Source organism: Monodon monoceros, unplaced genomic scaffold, assembly GCF_005190385.1.
Source record: "Monodon monoceros isolate NGI ecotype Baffin Bay Population unplaced genomic scaffold, NGI_Narwhal_1 Super_Scaffold_3, whole genome shotgun sequence".
Lineage (NCBI taxonomy): Eukaryota > Metazoa > Chordata > Mammalia > Artiodactyla > Monodontidae > Monodon > Monodon monoceros.
Window position 1 is genome coordinate 33,748,573 of NW_021703780.1, and position 24,887 is coordinate 33,773,459.

The 24,887-nt window shown below is 39.4% G+C and overlaps 1 protein-coding gene across 7 annotated transcripts; it reads right to left on the reverse strand.

Annotated features, from left to right (window-relative positions):
* Positions 1 to 33: 33 nt before the first annotated feature.
* On the reverse strand, positions 34 to 24,804 carry NFYA (nuclear transcription factor Y subunit alpha). Of its 7 annotated transcripts, XM_029243969.1 has the most exons (11): positions 21,828 to 21,855; positions 19,745 to 19,830; positions 18,577 to 18,724; positions 16,923 to 17,009; positions 14,062 to 14,208; positions 10,298 to 10,429; positions 9,993 to 10,098; positions 8,661 to 8,827; positions 6,104 to 6,277; positions 5,223 to 5,324; positions 34 to 2,620 (listed from the first exon to the last, which is right to left on the reverse strand). In XM_029243969.1, exons 3-11 carry the CDS (start codon positions 18,649 to 18,651, stop codon positions 2,567 to 2,569), a joined length of 1,044 nt encoding a protein of 347 aa, XP_029099802.1. In that variant the 5' UTR covers positions 18,652 to 18,724; positions 19,745 to 19,830; positions 21,828 to 21,855; the 3' UTR covers positions 34 to 2,566. The 7 variants fall into 7 exon arrangements, with proteins under 7 accessions (XP_029099802.1, XP_029099801.1, XP_029099803.1 ...); XM_029243968.1 differs by lacking the exons at positions 19,745 to 19,830; positions 21,828 to 21,855 and adding an exon at positions 24,672 to 24,773; XM_029243970.1 differs by lacking the exons at positions 19,745 to 19,830; positions 21,828 to 21,855 and adding an exon at positions 24,672 to 24,771 and having other exon boundaries at positions 16,923 to 17,006.
* Between the last annotated feature and the right edge of the window lie 83 nt (positions 24,805 to 24,887).

Consider the following 24,887-nt stretch of genomic DNA (forward strand, 5'->3'; position numbering starts at 1 on the left):
GACTCCTCAAAATTCAAGACACTTTTAAAGCATTTTATAAATTTATTTTTAAAAATAACAATTGAAATGACATCAATGATCAATCACCTGTGCTCCCCCTACAGCTGAGGGAAAAAACCTTCTGTATAGTTGAGTCCCAAAGGAAAATCAAGACATTATTATCAGGCACCCATTAGCCAGAAAAATGCTGTTGGTCCAGTGGTATAGACACTGACATGTTCAATGTACCAGTGCAATTAAAATATATATTTACAATTATCCTGTGAAAAAAAGCACTCAAGAAGTGAACTATGCATTAAACCAGTTATTCACTCATCCATTCACTCTTTTTGCATCTATGAAGCCATCACTAGTCACAAGGACAAATGAATAAAAGAACTTCTAGTAACAAAAAAATCCAAACCTCACCCCCACTTTGTGGGTTATTATGTGCTAAAATGACCACAATAAAAGGGCCATGAGCTACCTGAAATGGCAATGACAAAATGACAACTGAAGCATTTCAAATAAAACCAAACTCAAACTCGTGAAAAAAAAAATCCGCAACAATATGAGGTTGGTATTACTATGTACAAACTTACAGACACAAATAAATAGCATTTTAGAACTGTTGTTGGCTTAAGTACTAGAAATTAGGTCTGAGGAATTTCTGAACTCTGCATCTTGAAGGTTCCTAAACAAACCAAAGGATATAAACTCTTCATTGTTTTTAGTAATCTATCATCTGAAGAACTTGGGGCTTACTGAATAAAGTTAACACCTGAAACTCACATAAAGAGCCAGAAGTTTCTAGTGAGCCCACAGGTCAACCCTGCCTAACATCCGCAAGCCAGGACAAATGACTAGATTCAAGGGACTAGGGAGATACTTCACTTCCTGCTTTCTTTGCATAGCTCTGTACCTCTATTTTGTACCACTACAGTGATTTCCCTTTGTGATGTTTTCTTTAGAGGGTTTAATTTCTTTTCCTTCTTAATACAGCTAGAGTGAAATCAAAGAAAGAGCCAATCTCTACTCTTGGTATTTAAATCAAACCCAAATGTTCTTCAAAAGGATTGTTTTCCTTCTTTGTTTCCAAGAAAACAGCAACTCTTCTGAAATATCATCTTAGTTCTCCCAGGGTTCCACGTTTAGAAAAGAAACAGATTACTGAGGCACAACCCACTCTGGGAGTTGTGGTCCTGTTCCTGACCCTGCAGGAATCTCTATTTCCAGTCCACAGTTTATCCCCAGAACATGGATGCAATGTGAAAACCTTTCCGCACAATGCCTACAGAGAAAAGGGGAAACAAACGGAAACTGGCACCAAAGAATCAGCTGCCATGGGAAGAATGAGAATGTTCGCTCTCCAGGGCCAGCACAAAGCGCAGGAGTGAAGCCAACATACATCTCAAGCTCTAGTAGGCAAACCTGGACTATGTCCAGGATAGCTTGATTGAACAGTGCTTTCCAGAAATTGTCAAGGACCAAATCTCAGACTTTTCCCTTTCCGTGCTTGCTAAAAGGTTATAGTATAAATGTAAATTATTCTCTTCATCTTAATGATCCATCCCAGGTATCCATCCACTGGTGAATCGTGCTATGACAACATGAGAGTATATATACCACCCTTTGTCCTTCTAGACTGAAACAAACATGAACCTTTCTATTCCCCAAATGTTGTCACAAAGCCTGTGATTGAAAATCTCTAGTTCTGCTCTGTTAAGGAGTTACTACAAATGTCCTCAGCACTTCGGCACAGAAGTTCTATAATTTTGTTCTCTATTTAGGAAAGGCAGTGTCAAGGCCCAGCACACTCTAAATTGTCTTAAAAGTAACCACAGCAAGAACTACAGTCCATATGACCTGTCGACAGACAAGCAGACCACAACTTGTCAAAGCTAAGAGATTCAGCTATATTTTTAGTGCTTGAGTCTTTTATCAGTCTATCCCCAGAGTTAGCTTCTTCTTGGCTGGAGTCCAAAAATACCAACCTATCATCTGGGTAGGAGGGATTCTTATTATTACCACAGATTAGATGAATGTATCTCAGAGAATTTATTGTTTCCATATCATGAGATGAAGCTTCCTTGCCTGGAAACCATCTCTGAATACAAAGTGTCCATTAGTCAGCCTGAGATCCCCCATCAGAGGGATGGGTGCTGTTTGGAATCCATGGGAAGGAGTGGGCTGCAGCTTCCCTGACTGCAGTTTAGGTTGAGAAGGTCGTTCTCCTCTGCTGAGATGGCTGGCTGGCATTACCAGTCAACATTAAGTGCTAGGTGTGGTACTGCTGGGCTGGTATGGGTCCCCTGCATCATCCCAATCCATGAAATGTCAATGTCACCAACAGTCTGAAATAAGTCCTGACTGAAAGGGTGAGTCAAAGGCTTGCAACTTCAATTTGCCAGACATCCTTGCAATTATAATACTAAGCCACTTATTAAAAACTAAGTGGTTTCTGTCCTGTAGAAAAGGGCAGAATGTAATCGTCAGTGTCCCATTGGAAGAGGTGATCAGTTTCCTTGGAACAGTGGCAAACAGTGCAGGAACATGACCTTGATCAGTTCCATCGCATGGCCTGGGGTTAGGACACTCGGATGATCTGTGTCATAGCCTCTTCATCTGCTTGATTTGGATCCTACAAAGAAAGCATAACAATTAAAGTCCTTTGCAAAAGAACTGGGAACTCATGGCTCTCACTACTTATCACCAAGGGGAACACACAAGCTAAGTAAACCAAAGGCTTGTGATGTATCTAAGTCTGCACACACGGATTGAAACGCAGCTCCATTAGCAAAGAAGAGACAATACACCTTATTCTTAAAAAGATTCCAAGTCTGGCCTGGCATTCCATTAATAAACACTCCAGAGTTGAGAGTATCTCTCTTTTCTAAGCACCTATGCTGTGCTCTATGCTTAAGGATTAAGGGTCCTTAGGCGGCTAAGAAAAAGACCCAGAGAAACCAAGTCATGTTGTATATTTTCTGATCATCATATTTAAATACTGAGCACTTAGCAGGGCTGGAAAGGACGCTGGAATTTACTTTAATGCACTCATTTTGTAGATAAACCTGAAGCCTGGATGGGTGAAGTGATTTGCCTGGACTAGAGTCAAAAAGTTAGTGAGGGGCCCAGCAAGAGCTAACTCCCAAATCTCTCGGCTCCGATTTAATCTTCTTTCCATTAAACTCTGCCTACTGCCTGCCTTTTACAAAAAACCTGCAGTGTTCAGACAAGGAACAGCCCTTGGGAGTTCCCTGGTGGTCCAGTGGCTAGGATCTGGCGCTTTCACTGCCATGGCCTGGGTTCAATCCCTGGTCGGGGAACTAAGATCCTGTAAGCCGTGCAGTGTGGCAAAAAAAGGGGGGAGGGGATCAGTCCTTGGAAGCTTTTTGCAACACTCCACAATAACCACCTTCAGTTCCTCCATACCAACACTCTGAAGCCTCAACTGGTGTGATCCAAGAAAAAGCTGAAACATTTCTGGAGGTGGTAGGACCAGAGGCTGGGTCTTGATCAGTGAGCATGAACAATACCCAGCCTCTACTGAGCTCTCACCATGCGCTAAGCACTGTGCTAAACAGGTGCCTAATGCGACTTACTGCATGAAATCCCAACATTCCTATAAAGTATCAACAGCATCCCACTTTACTGGTGAAGAAAGTGAGGCTGAGTAACTTACAGAAATAGTTTGAGATCTGCTGCAGAAAGCAATGAGCAACTAGCATGCATCCTTGAGCACGGGACTGACATGATTAAGAAAGCACCATCTTATAAAGACAGATTTGACAGTAGTGCAGGTGGGATGTGATGGGTATACAGAATAAAGCATCAGTAAACGGGAGGAACCCATTAATTCAACAAACATTTACTGAGTGCTTGTTCTTAAATGGGCATCATGCTAAGTACAATCGAGAACAACAATCCTTGACTTTCTACACAGCTTACAGTCTAGTGAAGGAGACAACAACTGCACGATCACACAAATAAAACAATATGATTATTATCAATAGTGCACTCAAAAGAAAAGGAAGATGTGAGAAAATAATGGGGTAGAAGAGACCTCTGGATATGGCCTCTCAGATTTAAACCAAGACCTAAAAGAAGGAGATAGCCAAGCAAAAGGATGGCATGAAAAGCTTTACAGACCAGCTACTATTTTGAAGACAAAGGTTCCTGAACACTGTAACAAGAGCATAAAGACCAAGCAGCAGGAGGAAACAAAGCCAGAAGTGGGCAGGAGCGAGATCATGCAGGGCCTTGCTGGCCATGGTGAGAACTCTGTATTTTAGTCTAAGTGCAAATGGAAAAGGGTGGGAGTAGAAGGGATTTGAGCAGGATGGTGATGTGATATGATACACGTTTAGAAAGATCACACTAAGATGTGGAGAGTGAACTAGAGGGGCACAAGAGGGGAAGAAGGGAGACTAGGCAGCTGCTGTAACCGAAGCAAAGAAGAGCAGGTTAGACCAGGCTGACAGCAGTTACGAGCGAAAAAAGTAAGCTGATTCAGAGTGTATTTTAGAGTTAAAACCAAGAGGACTTCAAGAATTGGACAACTGTAGCTTTAATAACTGGGTGAATGGACATGTCACTTGTTGAGATGAGTGTCTGGTTTAGTCATAAAAAAATAAAATAAAAACCAACAGTTCTATTTTGGACACATTGACTAGAAATGCCAATACAATCAGTGAAATTAGATGTAAGAACCAGTATGGTTACAGACTAAGTTCTGGAATTACACTGCCTAGGTATGAATTTCAGTCGCACCATTTTATTAAATATTTTACCTTAGGCAAATGACTTAACCCTTCTAAACCTCAGATTCAAATGGAAACTATAATTCTTACCTCATGGGGCTTGAGCTTGTTGTAAAGATTCAGTGAAAAAATGCTTACAAAAGAAAAGCGCTTAACGTAATGGCTGGCACATAGCAGTTAAGTGTTAGCTGCTACTACTGCTACACTAAGAAACAAACCTGTTCTTTGAAAATCAAGAAAAGTGAGAATTTCAGGAAGGAATTAATAGTAATAACTGGCAAAGACTGGAAGGAAAAAAGGCCACTGATTAAAGACCTTAGTTCTTTTAAGGTGAGAAGGGCTCTAAGGCACACAATGTCGCATCTAGTTTAGAGACTGATGAGCCCCTAGTTTGAAAATCTCAGGAGGACAATGCGAAGGCTTCCACCCAAGAAAATACAAGGCAGTAAAGAGAAGAATAAATGGTATAGATCTTCTTACCTGCATATGGGGACTATCTTTTTCCTTTGGAGAGAAAAATCGTCCACCTTCACCACGCTTCCGTGCCATGGCATGACGGTGCCGAGACTCATGCAGGTATTTCTAAAATAAGAAAAATAAAACTACTAGCTGAAACTAGCATAGCTGTCTAATGCTCAAAAGTTTAGGACAGCTGTGATCAAAGCCACCGGGGGCAATTATGACCCTGTATTATGGAGAAATCTTTGGAGAAAACATAAACAGCAGCTAACCATATCTAACTGTCATAAGAATGTAAATGCCAAATGAGTAATAACTAAATAAAGATTCCCCAAAGATATAAGAGAGATCACTACCTACCTCCCAATATATATCCTCTCTTTCACTTTAATAACAAACCAAATTTTAGTTGGCTGCTCAGTAAAAAGACTGCATTTCCTATACTTATTTGCAGTTAAGTGTGGCCATGTAATTAAATTTTGGCTAGTGAGATGTATGGAACTTCTTGAATGTTTCCTTGAAAGAATGCCTTTCTTATTCCCTTTGCTCCGAGGCTAGAGCCCAGACAGTCATCTTGGACTATGGACAGCAAACTAAGAATATCAGGACAGTAAGAAAGGAGGAGAATGGGTCTTGAGGACTGGAAATGTGCTACCACAGCCCAAGACAATTTATCTCTGGACTTCTTTTACGTAAGATAAAAAAAACACCCTATTTATGTCATATTTTTTAAATATTGCAGTTGCAGCTCCATATAGCAATAATAAATGCTTTTACAAAAGGTAACAGCTATCTAACTTCAATGTTTGGAAGGTATTCAAGGAAACAAACTACATAAAAGGTAATTTCAAAAGTAGAAGCCTGCCGTTCTCATCCTGTATCCTTCCCAGTGCTATACATACCCTTCTTTCCTTTGGAATTTTCCCTTCTGCCTCTAATTTAGCCCGGGCTTGCCTCCTCTTAAGTATACGGTGGTACTGTTTGGCATTCACATAGAGAGGCTCTTCTTCAAGCATCTCTGCCCCAGGGAGAGGGATTCTCTGGATAGCAGGCACAGAGCCAGCACCAGGTACCATCTGTGTGAAAAGAAAATCAGAGCTTATTAAATAGTGACATGAAGTATGGACATGGGAGACAGTTTATTGGTCCCTGTTAGTTTTCTTCTGAATGCTACAAAAAGCAGCTTTTATAGGACACTTAGTTAAATGCAGATTCTTGGAGAACATTTACACCAAAGGCCTGCATTTTATTTTTTTTAACATCTTTATTGGAGTAAAATTGCTTTATAATGGTGTTAGTTTCTGCTTTATAACAAAGTGAATCAGCTATACATATACATATATCCCCATATCTCTTCCCTCTTGCATCTCCCTCCCACCCTCCCTATCCCACCCCTCTAGGTGGTCACAAAGCACCGAGCTGATCTCCCTGTGCTATGCAGCTGCTTCCCACTGGCTATCGGTTTACATTTGGTAGTGTATGTATGTACATGCCACTCTCTCACTTCGTCTCAGCTTACCCTTCCCCCTCCCCACGTCCGCAAGTCCATTCTCTAGTAGGTCTGCATCTTTATTCCCGTCCTTCCCCTAGGTTCATGACCTTTTTTTTTTAGATTCCATATATATGTGTTAACATATGGTATTTTTTTTTAACATCTTTATTGGAGTATAATTGCTTTACAATGGTGTGTTAGTTTCTGCTTTATAACAAAGTGAATCAGTTATACATATACCTGTTCCCCTATCTCTTCCCTCTTGCATCTCCCTCCCTCCCACCCGTCTAGGTGGTCACAAGCCACCTAGCTGATCTCCCTGTGCTATGTGGCTACTTCCCACTAGCTATCTATTTTACGTTTGGTAGTGTATATATGTCCGTGCCACTCTCTCACTTTGTCACAGCTTACCCTTCCCCCTCCCCACATCCTCAAGTCCATGCTCTAGTAGGTCTGTGTCTTTATTCCCGTCTTACCCCTAGGTTCTTCATGACCTTTTTTTTTCTCTCTTAGATTCCATATATATGTGTTAGCATACGGTATTTGTTTTTCTCTTTCTGACTTACTTCACTTTGTATGACAGACTCTAGGTCCATCCACCTCACTACAAATAACTCAATTTCGTTTCCTTTTATGGCTGAGTAATATTCCATTGTATATATGTGCCACATCTTCTTTATCCATTCATCTGTTGATGGCCAGTTAGGTTGCTTCCATGTCCTAGCTATTATAAATAGAGCTGCAATCAACATTGTGGTACATGACTCTTTTTTGAATTATGGTTTTCTCAGGGTATATGCCCAGTAGTGGGACTGCTGGGTCATATGGTAGTTCTATTTTTAGTTTTTTAAGGAACCTCCATACTATTCTCCATAGTGGCTGTACCAATTTACATTCCCACCAATAGTGCAAGAGGGTTCCCTTTTCTCTACACCCCATCCAGCATTTATTGTTTGTAGATTTTTTGATGATGAAGGCCTACATTTTCAACAAACATTCCAGATGATTCTGTAATAGGGGCCAAGGAGCCATACTGAGAAATGACACAACCATGTCCAAATTTTTGTCCACACAACTGCTCCATTTTCTAGGAATGTCTGCTGCCATCTAATGGTCATGAACGGTAATCGTAAGGCAATAGAAGAGCACAAGGAAAACACAAAGGAACATAGGTTCAGATTGACCAAGTGCTACTAAATGCTTTTAGTTATATAAATAATTTAATTAAATTGTTAACTTACTATATAATTCAACCCATATTTTCCTAAACAAACAAAAACAGAACACTGTACTAAATGTATGAGGAAACAAGTAATGGGCTCCCGTGCCCCACTACCTTCCCAACTATAACAACTTTGAATGGTTGTATTGTTTTTTCTGGAAGTTCCTCTACTTCTGTGCAGGTTTCTACTCTCATTCTTAATTTATCCATTTTAGGTACTGTATACTGACACCCTATTTTGACATATATGAGGATTTAGCTTTCACTCACACCACCCAACTCTCCTTCCCTATCTTCCCAATATATTTACATCACAGTTTTTGGTCTCTCTATTGATTACAATCTTTCTAATTTTGAACTTACTTCTTGTTTTACCCACTCTGGGCAATATACTTTCCACTTCCTGAAGATCAGTAGTTTGTATCTCCCTTCATTATTTGAATTATGAATACGATTACAGAAAAGCAAATACATCTGTTTATCTTCTGCTATATCTCTAGCACCTAGAATAGTCTCTGGCACATAGTAGGTGCCCAGAATGAATTATGGTTTGTTGTAATGTTTATTGTAAAAGTAGATCTCTGTAAGTATCTTAAGGGATTAATTGCAATCCCAAGAGGTCAGCATTATAAACAAGCTTTATGAGAGATATCAAATTGCAAGTTGAAGAAATTTTCAAAGACAAAGATACACGGAACAACAAATTACAGGTGAGAACAGTGAAATGAAAAATCAGTTTTCTTACCATGACCATCCCTCCTGAATTGACCACATTGCCTGCCACTGGTAGTGTCACAGTGACAGTCCCTTGCCCACTGCTGGTTGTGTTGGTATTGGCTCCGGTCTGAACAATCTGTGCTCCTGCCAAACTGGCTGCAGGGATGGTGATCATGCCTGAAACAGGGACTGTAACTTTAAGAAAATAAAACATAAAACAAACAAAAAACAGGTACACAGAAAGGAGGGAACACAGTTAGTCCCTCTTCCATGTGGCACACGCTTATTCACCCTGGAAAAACATACTCGATAGCACAAGGGGAGAAAAAGCTCTCCTCCATTCTCTCCCTGGTTTGCTGTATATAATCCAAGTAATCACAATCTTAGAAATTCTATTAACTATCTGGGTTCCAGTTGTGAATAAAACTACCCTTGAAATGGATAATTCACTGGGTATTCCAATAATAGTTTTCAGCGGGTGACCAAAAAGTTTGGAGGCTTCCCTTTCTATGGGTCAGTATGACTCCAGCTATATCAACCGTTCTTATATATATGAATAACCTGCTTCAGGATGAAGATTTTTATAAACTTTTAATTTGTCTACCCTAAATTGACAATGAGTCAAACAGCTGCAGGACTAAAACTTCCAATTAAACCAGGTACTCCAAGCCCCCAAGCTATCAACAGCAGCACTTGAGAATTTGTTCATCATTCTCTGAGCTCCTGCCAGTTCAGGCCCGAGTCATGGGAGAGCACGCTTACTGCACTCACTGGATCTTGTATACTGCCAAATTTTAATCACAGGTCAAACCTTTAGTCATAGAATACATACCTCTAATAAGGGCTAGGCACTGTGTTTATTTGGTCACATGCATGTCTCACTTACTAGACTAGAGGGTCTTTGAGAAGAAAACTACTTTAGTAATGTGCTACATATACACAGTGGGCATATAAGTCTTCTTGGAATAAATTAATAATGAAGAGTGGCCCAGAAAAAAAAGGAAAGCAGCAAGAGCAATAAATGCCAACTTGACTTATGATGTATGTCTCTACCACTAAAGAAACTCCGTATTTCTAACCTTCTATTTAGAAAACATTTCTCCCCAGAAAGAATAAAAAGCTTATATGATCCGTAGGGTCCTAGTGGTTGTCTTTAACAACCACTGTAGTTCTACAAATGGAATCAACATTGGTCGCATATTGGTGGCAAGGAACTAACAATCAACGGAGACTTAGAGGAAATTTTGTTGTTTTTCAAAAATAGGTCGTATAGAGGTCACCACAAAATTTCGAAAGCAGTCATTTGCTCAGGATAAAAAGGATGCCCCCAAAGTGCCACAGAAATGACGGGCGCACGTACCTTGCTGGAGAATGGTGCCATCTGCGTTAACTGGCTGATAGACGATGGTCTGCCCCTCGGCAGTCTGTGCCACTTGCTGCCCCTGGACAGCAATCTGCTGTTGCGTCTGTAGGAAATAAATAATGCCACAATTGAACGGATTCCAAAGACACCACAAAGAAAAGGACTATGTAGTCCTTTTTAAGAAAAAGAAAAATTTTGGATGGTTTTCGTCCCCATTTCTACATGTGAAATATCTGACTCAGTTGTCTAACCCTCCCAAAGCAGCTGTGCTCCTGTGTTGACATAGTGGACAGTGGAATTACCTGCGTCTGGCCAGCAGTGACGGCTGTCTGGGGCTGCTGGATGATGATCTGCTGGGTCTGGCCCTGCTGGCCCTGTACCTGCACAGCCTGCCCACCCTGGATCTGGATCTGTCCAGGTGGGACCAACTGTATCTGCGGAACAGAACATAAAAGATTGGTATCCTGCTGACACTGGCCTCCTATGGTTCTGGAGTGTTAGTTACCCAAATTCCTCTAGAAGGCAGGGAATGCCCTAAAGAGGAAAAAAAAGAAGTCCTGTTTTGCTCTATTATGAATTAGAGATAACTTGTTTTCCATTTATGAAACAATGGGGGAATTTTGAACACTGTCTAGATATTGGATGATATTAAGGAATCAATGTCAGTTTTTAAAACGATGATAGGCTGGCATGTGTATATATTTTTAAAAGCATGTTCATTTAAAAATATACCCTAAATATACCTAATATACCATATTTTTAATAGATGAAATGGTACTACATATATTCAAAATAACCCTTGAGTAGGGGAATACAGATGAAAATGGATTTACTTAAACATAATACTAGTTTGTGTGTTAAAATGGGTGATGAGGATTCACCATACCATTCTCTCTGTTTTTGTCTGTTTGAAGTTTTTTATAATAACATATTGAAAAAAAATTAAATAATTCCTAATTTTTCCAACTGGGATTCTATAAATATGCATATACAAAATCCTTAAAAGATTTTGTACAGAAAGGTTGAGACTATCATATCAGACATCCCTGCAGTCAACACTGAGATTTAACAAATTAAATTAGAAAGTGTTGGTAAATAAACAAAGAAATGTATCTGGTTATCTGGATCTTTTTCTACCTGTTTTGGATAGCAAGGAATACGTGTTACTGGTCAATAGGGTTTCCTCTTCTATCTATTCATATTCTTTGCCCATTTTTCTACTGGATTGTTATTTTCATATTAATACATAAAATTTTTTTTTAACGTATTCTGGATACGAACCCAGTTAAGTGTTAAAAATACCTTCTCCAAATTTTGTCTTCTACCTTTGTTTTATGATATATTTTGATGTATACAAGTTTTTATTTTAAAGTAGTCTATCAATTTTTTTTTGTCTTGAAGAAATCCTTCTCTACCCCACAGCATAAAGAAAATATTCCTGTAAAGAGAATATAAATGTTTCCAAGTATGCTTTTTTCCATTTAGATTTGTAATCTATCTAGCAAGTAGTTTTGATATAGCATGAGGTAGAGAATAATTTTCTTTTTTGATATCATTCTTAAACCATTTCTTCACTGATACTTTATACTATTTTTGTTATATACCAATTTCCAATATTCTTGCATCTATTTTTTGGCTCTCTACTTTAGTTCCATTGTCTATATCAAGCCAGGGATATTAATCTGACAGCATAGATTTCACTGGAATCCTAAAACAGAAGATGCAATCCAAAAAAAAGGTTAAGTACACTTCTAAAAGACACGGTTATTCAAAAAACACTAAAGCAACCTCTAATAAAAATGGATCGAAATTTTAAGCATTCTAAGGGAGGCTATGGGATCTTACCTAGAGCCATATTATATAACATTAACAGAAAATAAATTTTCCAAGATGGTTTGATTAGTTACAGTCCTGCTTGGAGGGAGGGGAATAAAATAACCATTTCAATGTCTCTTAAAGGCCAAAAAAAAATCCCAAAATTTAGAGCTGAAAAATCACAGAATTTAGAGCTGAAATGAACCCTAGTAATCACCTGATATAAACTGCATTTTCAAATGAGAAAACTGACACTCAAATGACTTGGCCAAGATCAGAAAGTTTGTTTAATGGCAGACCTGTGAATGAAGTCAGGTCATCGCACTCGTGGTACAATGTTCCTAGCACTGAATCACCCTATTTCTATTCAACAGAGAAGAGGGAGTGGCAAGGGGGGGGTTGGAGACGAGGCAATGACAGCAAGGACAGAAATGAAACAGCAGTGTGAAACTGAGGCAAGTACACACACTAAAATATATTTAAAGGTTCACACATTTATGCATGGAGAAACATGGAAACTATTTTTAATCCTAACTAAAACTCTATCTTGGCAAAAATATGCCAATAGCCTTAAAAATGATCTTACCCTTTGCCCAACCAATTCTTCCAATCCAAAGAAATTACCATAAGATTAAATTCAACTGAAAAAATAAAGCTATAAAATTCAAATACATTTATAGTAATCTTACCTATAAAAGCAAAAAAAGAAAAATAAAACAAAAATCCCTAAATACACTTTGTAAATTAGAAATTCTGATTCATCAAATTGACCATTATGAAGGAATTAAAAATGATAAGAAAATCATGTGGGGGATAAAAAAAAGCAAAGTAAAACAAACAAAAACACCAAACACACAACAATGAAAACTATATGCATGTGTATAACTATGTCTGAAAGGTGTGCACAAGACTACAAGGGAATATGCAAAACTTAAAAGTTTGATTTATCAAGCATAGCCAAATTTTTTCAACTTATATTACATTCCTCCAGAAAAATGAAGACATTAATGAAATAATTGTAACTGTTAAAACAAATTAAAGATATAAACAGCTTTAGAAAATTTTAGTAAAAAGTTCATAAACATATATACTCATTGGGATTTAGCTATTAATTACAAAGGTGAGATGACTTAAGTATATACTTCTCTGAAAATTATTTCTCACTAACAATACTTCAATATTAACCCCTCACCCAAAGTCAACAGTTCATCCTTTTTAACAAGGACATAACACTCCATATGAATATAGTATGATGTATTCAACCATTTCTTTATCCTTATTAACAGACACTCAGGCTACAATTTTTTATTTATTTTTTTGCTAGTAGAATGCTGCATGTACAAATGTCTTTGTATATTTTTCCCTACATATTGATGATTTTGTTCCTATAGAATAGATTCTCAGAAGCAGGACAGGTAGATCAAAAGGCTTATGTATTTAAGAGTGAGATACCTTTCCAAAATGACTTTAGAATTTGAAAATTACCAAAAGTAATGAGTGTTTCATTTTCTTCACACCCATTCTAGCACTGGATATAATTACTGTTTAAAATTTTTGCCAACAAGATAAAAATCCGTCTAAAAATTTTATGCCACAGAGTTGTGTGTCCTGTTTACTTTTGTTTTCTGTTTCCGAATCAGTCTTTCCAGTGGATTTACCTAACTATATGTCTGTTTAAGGAATCAGCTTTTATTTACTTTTCTACATTTGTTGGTTTTCTACTTCATTAATTTTAACCAATCTTTTGCTCATTTTGTTCTTTTCCTAACTTTCTAAGAGAAATACCATTGTTTATTTGCAGTTCTTTTAAAATATTTAAGTTTATAAATTTTGCTCTAAGTACAGCTTGAGGTGTGTGCGACAGGTCTGAACTGAAATATTTCCATCACTTCCTAGATAACTCAAGTTATAAATTACATGTAAGGAAATGAAGACTATAAAATTCCCTCCCCCAGTGCCCAGAAGTGCCAACTGAGATCACTCCAATGAATTATTTTATTAAACTAGATTCTTTTTATATTCTTTACATTGATTTGAGATCACGTCTAGTATCTTAGTCCTTACCAGAGATGTCCAATTTCTGTATAGCCCTGCTTTATATCACTGACACTACAAAGGTGGGAAATCGACTAAATGCGAACAGAAGGTAGGAAACAATTAAGTGCAATATCAATTTTCAGTTTGCAACAACCTATTTCTTAAAACCTGTATCCTATTATTCTGTCTAAACATTTTTAAAAATACCACTCACCTGCTGCAAACCCTGTGTCCCAGATACAGGTACTTGCATGATGGTTTGACCTTGTCCACCAGGAACAGCCTGGACCATGATGGGTTGGCCAGTTGATGTGATTAACTGGCCTCCACTGACTTGTACCATTAATGGCTGCCCCTGGACCTAAAATAAAGTAAAATAAGAACAATGAAATAACATAAGACACAAAATGTTTTTTACCAAAAGACAATCACTGCATCTACTCTGCTGCCTTGCTAGAGGAGGAGAAGGTAGGAGAGACACTAAGAAAATAAGTCTCAAGTCCTCATCCTCAAGTAGTCTTCTTTGAAAATACAGTATCTGACTAAATGCCAAGCTGAATACTTTAAGGTCAGATATAATGGAGAATAAGCAGAGTCTTTGGGAAGTCTCAATAGATACAAGGCATTTATCATCAAATACAGGCTAAACCCATGAGAAGTATTTAATCAAATCATCAAGGCTATTATTTTTGTTTTTAGACCAATATCCAGGAATACTCTCTAGTGAAGGCTGGAGAGGAGGCAATGAGAGGGAGGGCTGATGGTGGGGATGGTGGTTGACTGCAAATAAATTCTAAGTAACTTGTAAGGAGTAAATCAAACTGAACCTAGCAACCACTCCAGGTTAGGTAGTGAGCAGCTCTGGGAGCTTTTATAGAATGTCCTTCCTCTCAAGCATAAATGAAACATATATCTTTTACCCTCTCCACCTCACTGAGAATTCTAATCCTGTGGTTGTTCAAGGGGCCCACTAGCAAAAATGCCTAGAAATATATTGCTGGTCAGCTTGCAATCTCTGTGGTGGAACTTCTCACACTGGACCCTGCAATACCTGCATAGTTATTTTAGCTTTAACAAATATGAAAATTATACAAAGCACTCAAGTGCACCAAAAACTCCCAACTTTCAAGCTCCAATGAGTAAATGGATTACTCTAGAAGCCGGGGCACTGTAAGTGCTCTGTGACATCTTGAGTCTCAATATAAAAATATCTAGCCAACTGCATTCTGAAAGCCAAAAAATAAGCCACTTTAGTTCAATAGAATAGCTAAAAGTCCAAACTTTCTATCTTTGTTTTGAGGAATTACTTGTAACAGATCAAAAGAAAATCCGTATATCTGAAATAATCATTCTTAATGCTAGTGAAAGTATGTTCAAATAAGAGGAATTAGTTAAAAGACCGATCTGTCCTAGATTAGTAGATTAGATATTAAGCCTCCCCCGACCCCCAAGCATATCATAATCTTCAGGAACATTCAAATCCTGTATTTTGTTAAACTGTTCATTGAGAAATTCCACTTTACTTTTTAAAGACTTGCATATGCTCTATGAGGAAAGACTTTCCAGAATATTTATTGCATGACTAACTGAAAGAAGTATTTAAAATTCTCCAAAATAGTGAGAGCGCTAGAGGAAAGGTTTCCATTATTTTCATAAAGTACCTCCCTTTCTTTAAATAAAATCTGCCTAAGTAGGAAACACAAGTTTTAAGGCACAGCTATTAGTAATTTTCTGGCTATCCATCATCTTAACTTTTCCCTTCATTGACACACTTTTCCCTATATATGCACACGATGAACTATTTGAGACTCCAAGGAACCCACTGTTTTTACAACATGTGAATGAATACAAGCATACATGCATCAGACAAGAAGCCATACAGTTAAGAGCATGTTACATTCCCATTCCACAAGTGGTTAATGACAGTACTGTTTTATATTTCAGTAAGATGAAGCAAGCATGAGAAACATGAATAACAAACTGCTGAGCTGAGATTTGAATATAGTTTGGGAGTACCTATGAGCTCAGCTTATTCCAGCTTAATTTATGTGCGGAATTGGCTGTACATCATCATCAAACACTATGAGTGGCAGGTTTGGGAGTGGGGCTGAAAGGGTAAAGTGAAATGATTACCATAAGGGGTAGTGCACTGCAGGATACTTGCTAAGCAGCACTAATAATAAAGTGAGATGCCAGTTTTACATTCTAGGTCCTACTCTGAATCATTTCCATTCAATGGAGGGAAAAAGGCAGGGTACTCAAATCTTGTCAATTTCTCAAAAATATGGTCATTTTAGTTAAAGTAACCTATAAACTCAGAAAAGACTTAATGCTTCTTCACTTATCTTTATATAGGAACCGGCCAAAATATAACCCCAATTTACATATTTAACTTGGTCATACATAATGTTAGGAAACTGCATCATTTAAGTAGGAATTCTTATGGTGGCTATAATACTTCAAGACTTACAGAAAGCATATCCTACCTCTGTCCAAGAGCTATGGGGCAATCTCTGCAGATCTAACAATAAGACAAGTCATTATTTCCCCAAGAAAGGTAATGAAAAGATAGCAGTTAAGAGATTAACAAGATTCAGAGATTAGATCAATCTTGTCAAGTGCAATCATTATTGCAGGACAGGACAGCCAAGTTGTCCTTTTAATAAAAATAAAGCACAATCTACCCTGGTAAAATGTATATATTTTCTTCTCCACTATCATAATACAAACTCAAGAAAAGTTACCATGCAATCTTATTACAGTTTGATCTCTAAATAGGTTCTAAAGCCACTTGTTAGAATTTCTTCCTGTCCCTTATACTGATTCTTTCCCAGACATTCCCAAAGAAACATTAGCCAAACGGCACTTTTCAGAAAATTGATACTGGGGTCACTACATGATTTAGCATGAAACATTAGGAAACTGGCATCTTCTAAGCCTCAAAGACAAGTTAGCAGCATCAAAGACATGCAACTGACTTTGCCATTTCTCCATGAGATCCTACCACAAACAGCACCAAACATGAGGAGAGGAGAAGTTCATGCAGTGCTTACAGAGAATCAGAGAGGGCACCACTACCTGGAGGGTCTGGACTTGCTGGCCTGAGGCGGATGCCACCTGGGCCTCAGTCTGCAACTGGACAGCAGTAACACCACCCTGCTGCTGAGAACAGGAACAGGAAGAGCTTGAAATGTGTCAGGAAGGAAATGTATAGTTCAAGACATGAGGTCACCTTACCTCTTATGGGAGAGGGAGGGTCTTCTTTCAATAGCCCCACCCTACACAGGACTTTCAAACTGTAGACTCCCTGTACTGAAGCTGTTTTGTTGAAGTAACAGATTACAGATATTAGCCCTTTGTCCCCAAGGTGGAACTCAAAACACACTTCCATGACTCAAAAAACCCAATATAGCTGACATCATTAACAAAAACATTTTTAACACAGTCCTTCCCTCCAAAAATGGGTATTTGATCCTTCTTCGTGAAGTTATTTTAAAGCTCTTTTTATTTTCTCAAATGAATTCACAAGAACAAAAAAGTTAATCAGGTTTTAGCAGCTTTGAAGCTACAATGAAGAATTTCTGGAACTGAAATGCAATCCCCAGAAAGGAAGAAAGAAGGTAATCACTAGAGCCAAAATCATCTTCAAGAGGTTACTGCTCTTGTGTCCCCAAACTAGGATTACTCCTACTCAGCTGGACTACCTTAGAAGCAATGTTTTCACAGATTCAACCTAATTTTTATTACTCCTAATAGTAAGTTCTGACAGAACAAGAATTCACCCACCAGGGCATTGGTATGAATGGAGGGTCCTCTGTGGAATCCCCTTTTCTACCAAGGCAGTTGAAGGAAGCTGCAGTTACGTGGAAGGAAAAGCCAGCAAAGGAATTTCGATAATTAATCTCTTTTAATCAAGAGCAGCTCCTTTCTTTGATCATTAGATGGAACAACTCACCATCAAAACATGCTCTGCCCTCCCTACTAACTACTTTTCTATATTATCTAAGTTCCATTTTGGAAATAAAACATTCCCAATCTTGGCCTAAGGTTAAATCAATGCATAATAAATTTCTTTTCTTCCAGGGAGAAAAAACCAGTGAAGTTTTCCTAAAATAAAGCCAGGTATAAATCATCAGAAAATGTAATCTGTGTATAAATTCAAGAAGGCAACCTATATTAATTAGGATAAACCAGCAGCAGGGAATTCCTTTCTAATATGTGCTTATCCGTAAGTGTGGCTATCTAAATATTATCCTCATGTTAAACTAGAGCTTTTCAAAATAAGCACTGTGATGGATCAAATCAAAGGACAGTGGATTTCTTAGAAGCTATCTTGGTTTGTTTATTGTGGCCAAAGCCTTACTAGACCACAAGGTAGCTTAATCAATAAGAGAAACAACCAAATTGAATCCAGGAAGAACAAAAAAAACCCCTCCATAATTCCATCTGAAAACAGACTAGGTGTTTGATTTCTAATACGATAAAAGGGGGCAATTTACTATTAAACCAGGCTCCCATGAAATCAAATTCTAAGTGGTTATGGACTGGATATAGACTTCTGAACAGAGAAAATGAGAGAAACTGCAAAAAATCCAATCTTTGAAAAGCACTTCAGCACAGGTCACCAGACCCACTCTTATATAAGATCTGAGACCTCTCAATTCCGCTACTGAGCAGTGCTATTATCAGCTCTTTTGCTGTGATGTTTAAAGCAGTTTTACTTCCATACCTGCTGCTGAATCTGTCCAGCCTGTACAACAATCTGTTCTGTTGAACTATTGCTGTTTGCTGTATACTGTTCCATGGTCCCTCCAAGTTAGAGTCTTGACCACAGTGATTTTCACTCTGGAGATCCTAGAAGACTTCAGGATGCACTCCTATTAGAAAGGTAGGAAAAGTAAAGTGAGATTGTTAATAAAGGCTTCACCAGATGCTTAACCTTGATAACGCTATTTAACATATGTAAAAAATGCTTTGTCATTTCTCAACAGCAAACTTTCCTTTCAATACTACTAGAGCAACACTTAAGAAGTTCTCATTAAGCTACAACATCACTTTGTTACAAGGCCTATTTAACACTGATTTTCAGGTCTGCACATGTACTTTAGAGAACAGTTTCTTTAATTTGTAACACATTTGCACTACATATGGCAAGCAATTTCAAATTTCAGGGTTTATTATTTAGTAAGTAATTACCCAGACCTGAAGTCAAACACGTTGCTTATCAAAATCTCCATTAAGTAGTGTTAAGTAAGAAAGACCGAGCAAAGGTTTAGGAGTTTGTGTTTTAATCCAGAGCAAGGAATAAAAAGGAATTACAGAAACAGCAGGCTATGATTTTCTCTGAAAAGAGTTTAAGTTTTCCTCAGTCATGAATCTGAATGCCTAATAATACCCCACCCTTTATTGTATAATTTTAACTTTTACTATGATAATTTTCAAAAATGTATCAAAATAGTGAGAACATTATAATGAACCCCTATGGCCATTACCCAACTTCAACAATTTTCAACCCATGGTCAATCTTATTCCACATATATCTTATCCACTTTCCTCCCATCCCTGCATTATTCTGAAGCAAATCCCAGACACTTTATTATTCCAAACTCCAAAAATACGTCAGCATCTATCTCCAAAGAGTAGATTCTTTTCTTTATCGTTTTATCACAATGACATTGTGCCTCTACAATTACTTCAAAACATTAAAAAATTTGTAAGCTCTTAATATCAAATATGCAGTCAATGCCCAAATTTACTATTCTCATACACTTTAACAGCTGAAAGCTCCTTTTTGAAATAAGCACACAATTAGATAAACTGAAGTGATATTTGAGAACCTTGAATAAAGACCTGATTCAAAAATTTTAAATTATATAAATTATCAAAGGGTAATTCACCTTGGAAACATGGGGGAGGTACAGCTGTATATAAGCAAAATGTAGATAAATCTTTCCCCAAACTTTTCTCCAGGGCTTCATGAATTCTAAAATTTGAATGACAAAGTTATGTGAGTTACATGATCTGCACATCACAGCAGCAAAGCAGTGCACCACTCTCCACAAATCCACACATGGTGGATGACATGAATCACCCACCATGATTGTAAGGTGTCTCAATGTGATGTGAAGAAATCAAAATATATTCAAGTGCGTGCCCAAATATTAGGAAGAAGTATATTGATGGATGAATAGATGGAGAGATAGATATATATAGGTATCTCTCTGAAAAGGCAAGTATAGTACATTAACAGTAGACTCTAGACGAAGGGTATACAGGTGTTTATTGTAAAACACTTTCAACTTTACTGTATGTTTGAAAATTTTTATACTAAAATGTTGGGAGGAAAATCTAATAAAAATCGATTGAGCCTATTACTCATAACCAAATTGGTATGTAGTATAAGAGTGTAAGAGTTATAAACAAGTGACAGGATGACTATGTCATCACAGCATGATGGTGTGCGGCGATGTGGTTCTTCAACTCACTACCCTTGCTCTAATGGAATACTCACCAAGCACACATCTAGCTATAATTTGGATTTACATATACAGTAGCCGACAGGGAGCAGATATGATCAGAAACACAAGTAAACTTGATAGTTATTTCTCATTGCATACTGAAAAACTGGCTTTCTGATTTTTATGTCTCTTCTGAATTGGGTGACTCAGTTGGCTCCTGAGAGATTCTGGGAACAGTACAGAAAATCAGATTTGCAACCAGACGAAGTGGCTCTTCCAGGGAAGCGAATGGTCTTCCCTGAACTCTATCTTGCCTCTAACTGCAATATACACAATACATTTATATTTCTAAACTAATAAAATTAAAAATTAAGGGTCATGATACAAAACAGTGGTGTGATTGCATTTATATGAAACCCTGAATAGGTAACAGTAATCTAGAGAGAGCAGATCAGTGGTTTCCTGGAAATGGAAAAGGGGGAAGAGGGGAAGGTGGGAAGTTGACTGGAATAGAGCATTTGGAACTTTTCTGGGGCGATAAAATGTTTTATATTTTCATTGTGCTGGTGGTTACATAGGTGTGTAAATTTGTCAAAATTCATCAAAATGTACACTTAAAATGATTATCCTTTATGTCTAAACTATATCTCAAAAGAGTTGATTAAAAAAAATAAGGATCAGGAAGGAATGTCCTCTATATTTTAACAACCCACCCCACCCCAAATCCCCTTCCTGTATAAGATTTTTTCCTTGACCGCTAATTTCCAGAAGTTTACATCGCACTGGAAGTGCAGGGAAATGACTAATAAAACGTCATGCAGATTTTCTTCTTAACTAGTTTATCCTGGTAATACAAATGCTGCAATTTAAAAACACTTAAATCCACTATACTTTGAAGGGTCAAAAGGAAGCAGCTTCAAGTCTAACAGCAATTCTCTGTCATGTTAACGAGGGAGCGATTCAGCGTGGAGCATGATATTGAGACTGCTAATGGTGAGGGCTGGACGCAACTGGCTTCTATAAAGCCACGTGTTCCCATTACTGTGAGCTTCAATTAGCAGAACTGCAAACATCGTCGTCTTTCCTCAAGTGCCTTTCGGCCACATTCTGACAGAATTAAGCCAGCCAGCTTTAGTCTGTCTAGCTCTCACTCCTAACTCAAAGTTTGAATGTTTTTTCCTCAAAGAGAGAAAGTGAGTATGTTTATTCCGGTTAGCAAGAAAATTTCCCTTCCTCTTCACTTCAAGCTGCAGAACCTGAAATGCAGCTAACTACTTAGGAATCCATTCATTGTGGAACCACACACATTTTTATTTTAAAGCTAAAACTTCCAGAAACTCAACTATAAGCAAGTGAAAAACCCCATAGAATTATCATATTTGACAATCACTACCAGGTAAAAACTAGAACGGCAGCTTTCAAACTTTGTTGACAACTCACAGTAAGAAAAACATTTCACATCACAAATGCACATGCAACATATTAAAAAAGTAACTAAAACAAAAGTTTCATGAATACTTACCTTCATAACATAGGATGAACTGTGATAGTTTCTATTCTATTGTAAAAAATTACCAGCATTGGCCCACTAAATTGACTTCACAACTCAACAAACAGGTTCTGATCTGTGTTTGATAAAAGACTAGAAAACAAAGGACTGTCCAGCTTCCCCATCATCCAAAAGGTTCTGGATTGCAGTTCCTAATTTGCTTCTTAATCTCCACTAATGATGTACCACCTGTCAGACATCGTCCTGAAGGTTTTAGAAATAAAAGTAAAACTGTGACTAAGATTTTAACTTCAAAGAGTCTTTAAATTTAGTAAAGGAGTAAAAATCTGTACTGAACCCCTAAGAGAAAAACAAAGTAGTATGGGAGTATGGAGGACACAGAGTTCTTCCAATTGGGGATCGATAAGAAGGCTTTAGAAAAATGTGGCATCTGACCTGGTCTTAAGCATGAGCAGGATTTATATATGTAATGAAGTGGGAGGAAATGGAGTGCTCCAAATGAGGATAGAGCATAAAAACAAGGAGAGAAAAATTTCCACATATGAACAGTATATACAAGGCCACATGTCAAGAGAAAGCTAAGGCCAGATTACTGTATCTCAACATTCCAGGCTAAATTTTTCTGCAGATAGGTGGAGTCTCTAGAAGGGTTTAGCAAAAAAGTGACCAGACTATAACTGTCATTTAGAAAGAAGTCTAGCAAAAATGTTTGCTGGTGTTTTAGTGACTAGATATAACCATTTTTAAGTACCAAGGTATTCATCCAGTCCAAAGGCAAATGTAAACATTCTAAAAAATATCTAAACCACAGTGCTCCATCTGTTAGATATTTTAAGAATTAAATAAAATTTAAAAATGACTTAAACAATGAAAAACTCATTACAAAAAGTGAAAACAAAAACTGTCCCCAAATTTTTAGTAGTGGAAAGAGCACTACTCCTCAGGAGTAGTTTTCTGCAACCTACCAATTGTATGACCTTAGTAACTGTGATTATACTAAAGGCCTACTCTATGTGGCAAGGACTGCTGCACTCCGTGCTTCACATGAGTAAAAACTTTTAAAGTCCTAGGAGAAAAATCTTCCTTTTTCCCCCAAAGTCAGCTGCTATTGTGGGGCAGAACCCCATAAGCCAGAAACTTATTTTTCCAACCTTAGAAAAAAGTGTGTTTCTAGATTTCTCCTATCCGAATTTCCACAAAATAACTGCTTCCGAAAAATGCCTTAGCAAGATATACAAGTGTTTTTACCAACTGGGCTTTCCAGCCTAAACTCTCACGGCAACTGCCCACTGCCCTATACTTTCTTCCCCCTTGAACACACAGCAAAGCTTGGTGCCTCTGCACTTGCTTTTCTCTTTGTGAGCAATGCTCTTCCATTCTTTCTTGTCCGAAGAAATCCCATTATCCTTCAAGGCCAATCAAAAGTGTGGCAATGCTGGCCTTCCACCGGGGCTGTTGGTAGCTCACACATCAGTGCACCACAGAACTGAACTTGGTCCCGTTACAGCACTAACCGTGAGATATTAATTACTTGTTCACCTGTCAATCTCCACCAGGCTGGGAAGGTTCTTATCGGCCTCTAACCACTCCCTCCCCAGCACACAGATGGACGCCTGGTACATACTAACTGTTCGATACTTGGTTGTCAACGGAGATTTCCTTTCACCCTAACCAAAACCCCACAAGACTGTTACGTTTCTATAAATACCTGCTGAGAAAACATCAACATACTGGAAAAAAACAAACCAAGAGATGGCTGTGGACTGAGCTAATGCGTGAAACCTGACACGTTCAAAGTGACACAGAAAGGTTAAAAGAAAATAATTGTGCATTCCCAAGGGAGCGAGAGTTCACAAGATGAAAAACAACAGATAAGACTAATGAAAGCAAATTGTGCAGCCTCCGGGAAAAGGAATGCACAGGGCTCGCCACCTTCTATAGTGAGGTTCCAGGCACCGAATGGACAGGCCTTACAGCCCGGGCAAGGACGGGTGACCGCCTGGTTGCGCTCCAAGACGGAGGTGTGCAGTTGTGCCCGGCGATCGGGGCGGGGAAGAGAGGAAATGACGAGCCAAAAGGGGGTGGTAACGGCGCCGGGCCGGAGACCCGGGACGAGCGTGCTGGGAGGTGGGGCGCAGCGGGGCCGGGGAGTGGGTGCACTAATGGATCCCCTCCACCGATCAGGGGGACAGCGGGGACGACGGGGTGGGCGGGGCCCCCCTTTCGGCCCACCCCCTCTCCGCGCTGCACACGGGGCCCGATGGCTGCGGCGCGCGTCTTCCCCGGGCCTGCCTCCCGACCCAGAAGGGCTGCAGACAGACAGACCCGCTCACGGAGGGGTGGGATGCGCGGGCCCCGCGGGGGGAGACTTCCCGTCCCGAGGGCCAGAACGTGTTGAGTGCAAGGGCGGGCTTAACTGTGAGGCCGGAAGGACCAGGAGGAAACCGCCAAGGCCCCGGGCGCACGTGTGTGTGTATACCTGAGCTTAGGGGCCTTGGTGGCAGGCAAACCCAACACCCCCCGGCCTGGGGCCTGAGAAGCTGTGCCTAAGGGTCGGGGGGACGGGGACGAATCGCATCAACTGGCTCTGGCACCCTGCGAGGCTCTGGACCCCGAGATGCCTGCTCCCGAGGGCGCCATCCCCGCGCGGGGCTGCCCCCTGCAGGCCTCGGCCGGGAGTGCCCTAGGGCGCTCGCAGGCTCCAGCCTGGGCCGTCGGGAGCCCAGCTCGGCTAGGCTCAGCTTGACTCCCCGGGCTCGACGGGCGCCTGGGCCTCTCCTGAGTGGTCAGCGAGACCCGCCAATCGGGGCGCTGGGGCCGGCTCTGGGCCGCTGGATATTGGCTCCTCACACTCACCGTGCCTCGCTCCCCCGGTTCGCTGCCCGCGCTGATTGGCTCCAGTACCGGACCCCGAAACCCAATCAGAGGCTCCAGCCGCCGCTGCCGCCGCCACTGCCGCTGCCTAGCAAAATGGCGAAGCCGAACAAAGGGGAATCGGGCCTCCCTCCAACTGCCTCCGCGCAGGCGCCTCTGAGATCACGCCCCCTAACCCGAGCTCGGGCTCGCCCCACC

Bases quoted from the DNA above. Each gene is read 5' to 3' on its own strand.
- NFYA (XM_029243968.1), bottom strand. From the start codon at position 18,651: ATGGAACAGTATACAGCAAACAGCAATAGTTCAACAGAACAGATTGTT. The intron at 5,325-6,103 runs GTATGTATAGCA...TTCTTATTTTAG, and splicing joins AAATTCCAAAGGAAAGAAGG to AAATACCTGCATGAGTCTCG. The intron at 2,621-5,222 runs GTAAGAAGATCT...CTTTCTTTGTAG, and splicing joins AAGATAGTCCCCATATGCAG to GATCCAAATCAAGCAGATGA.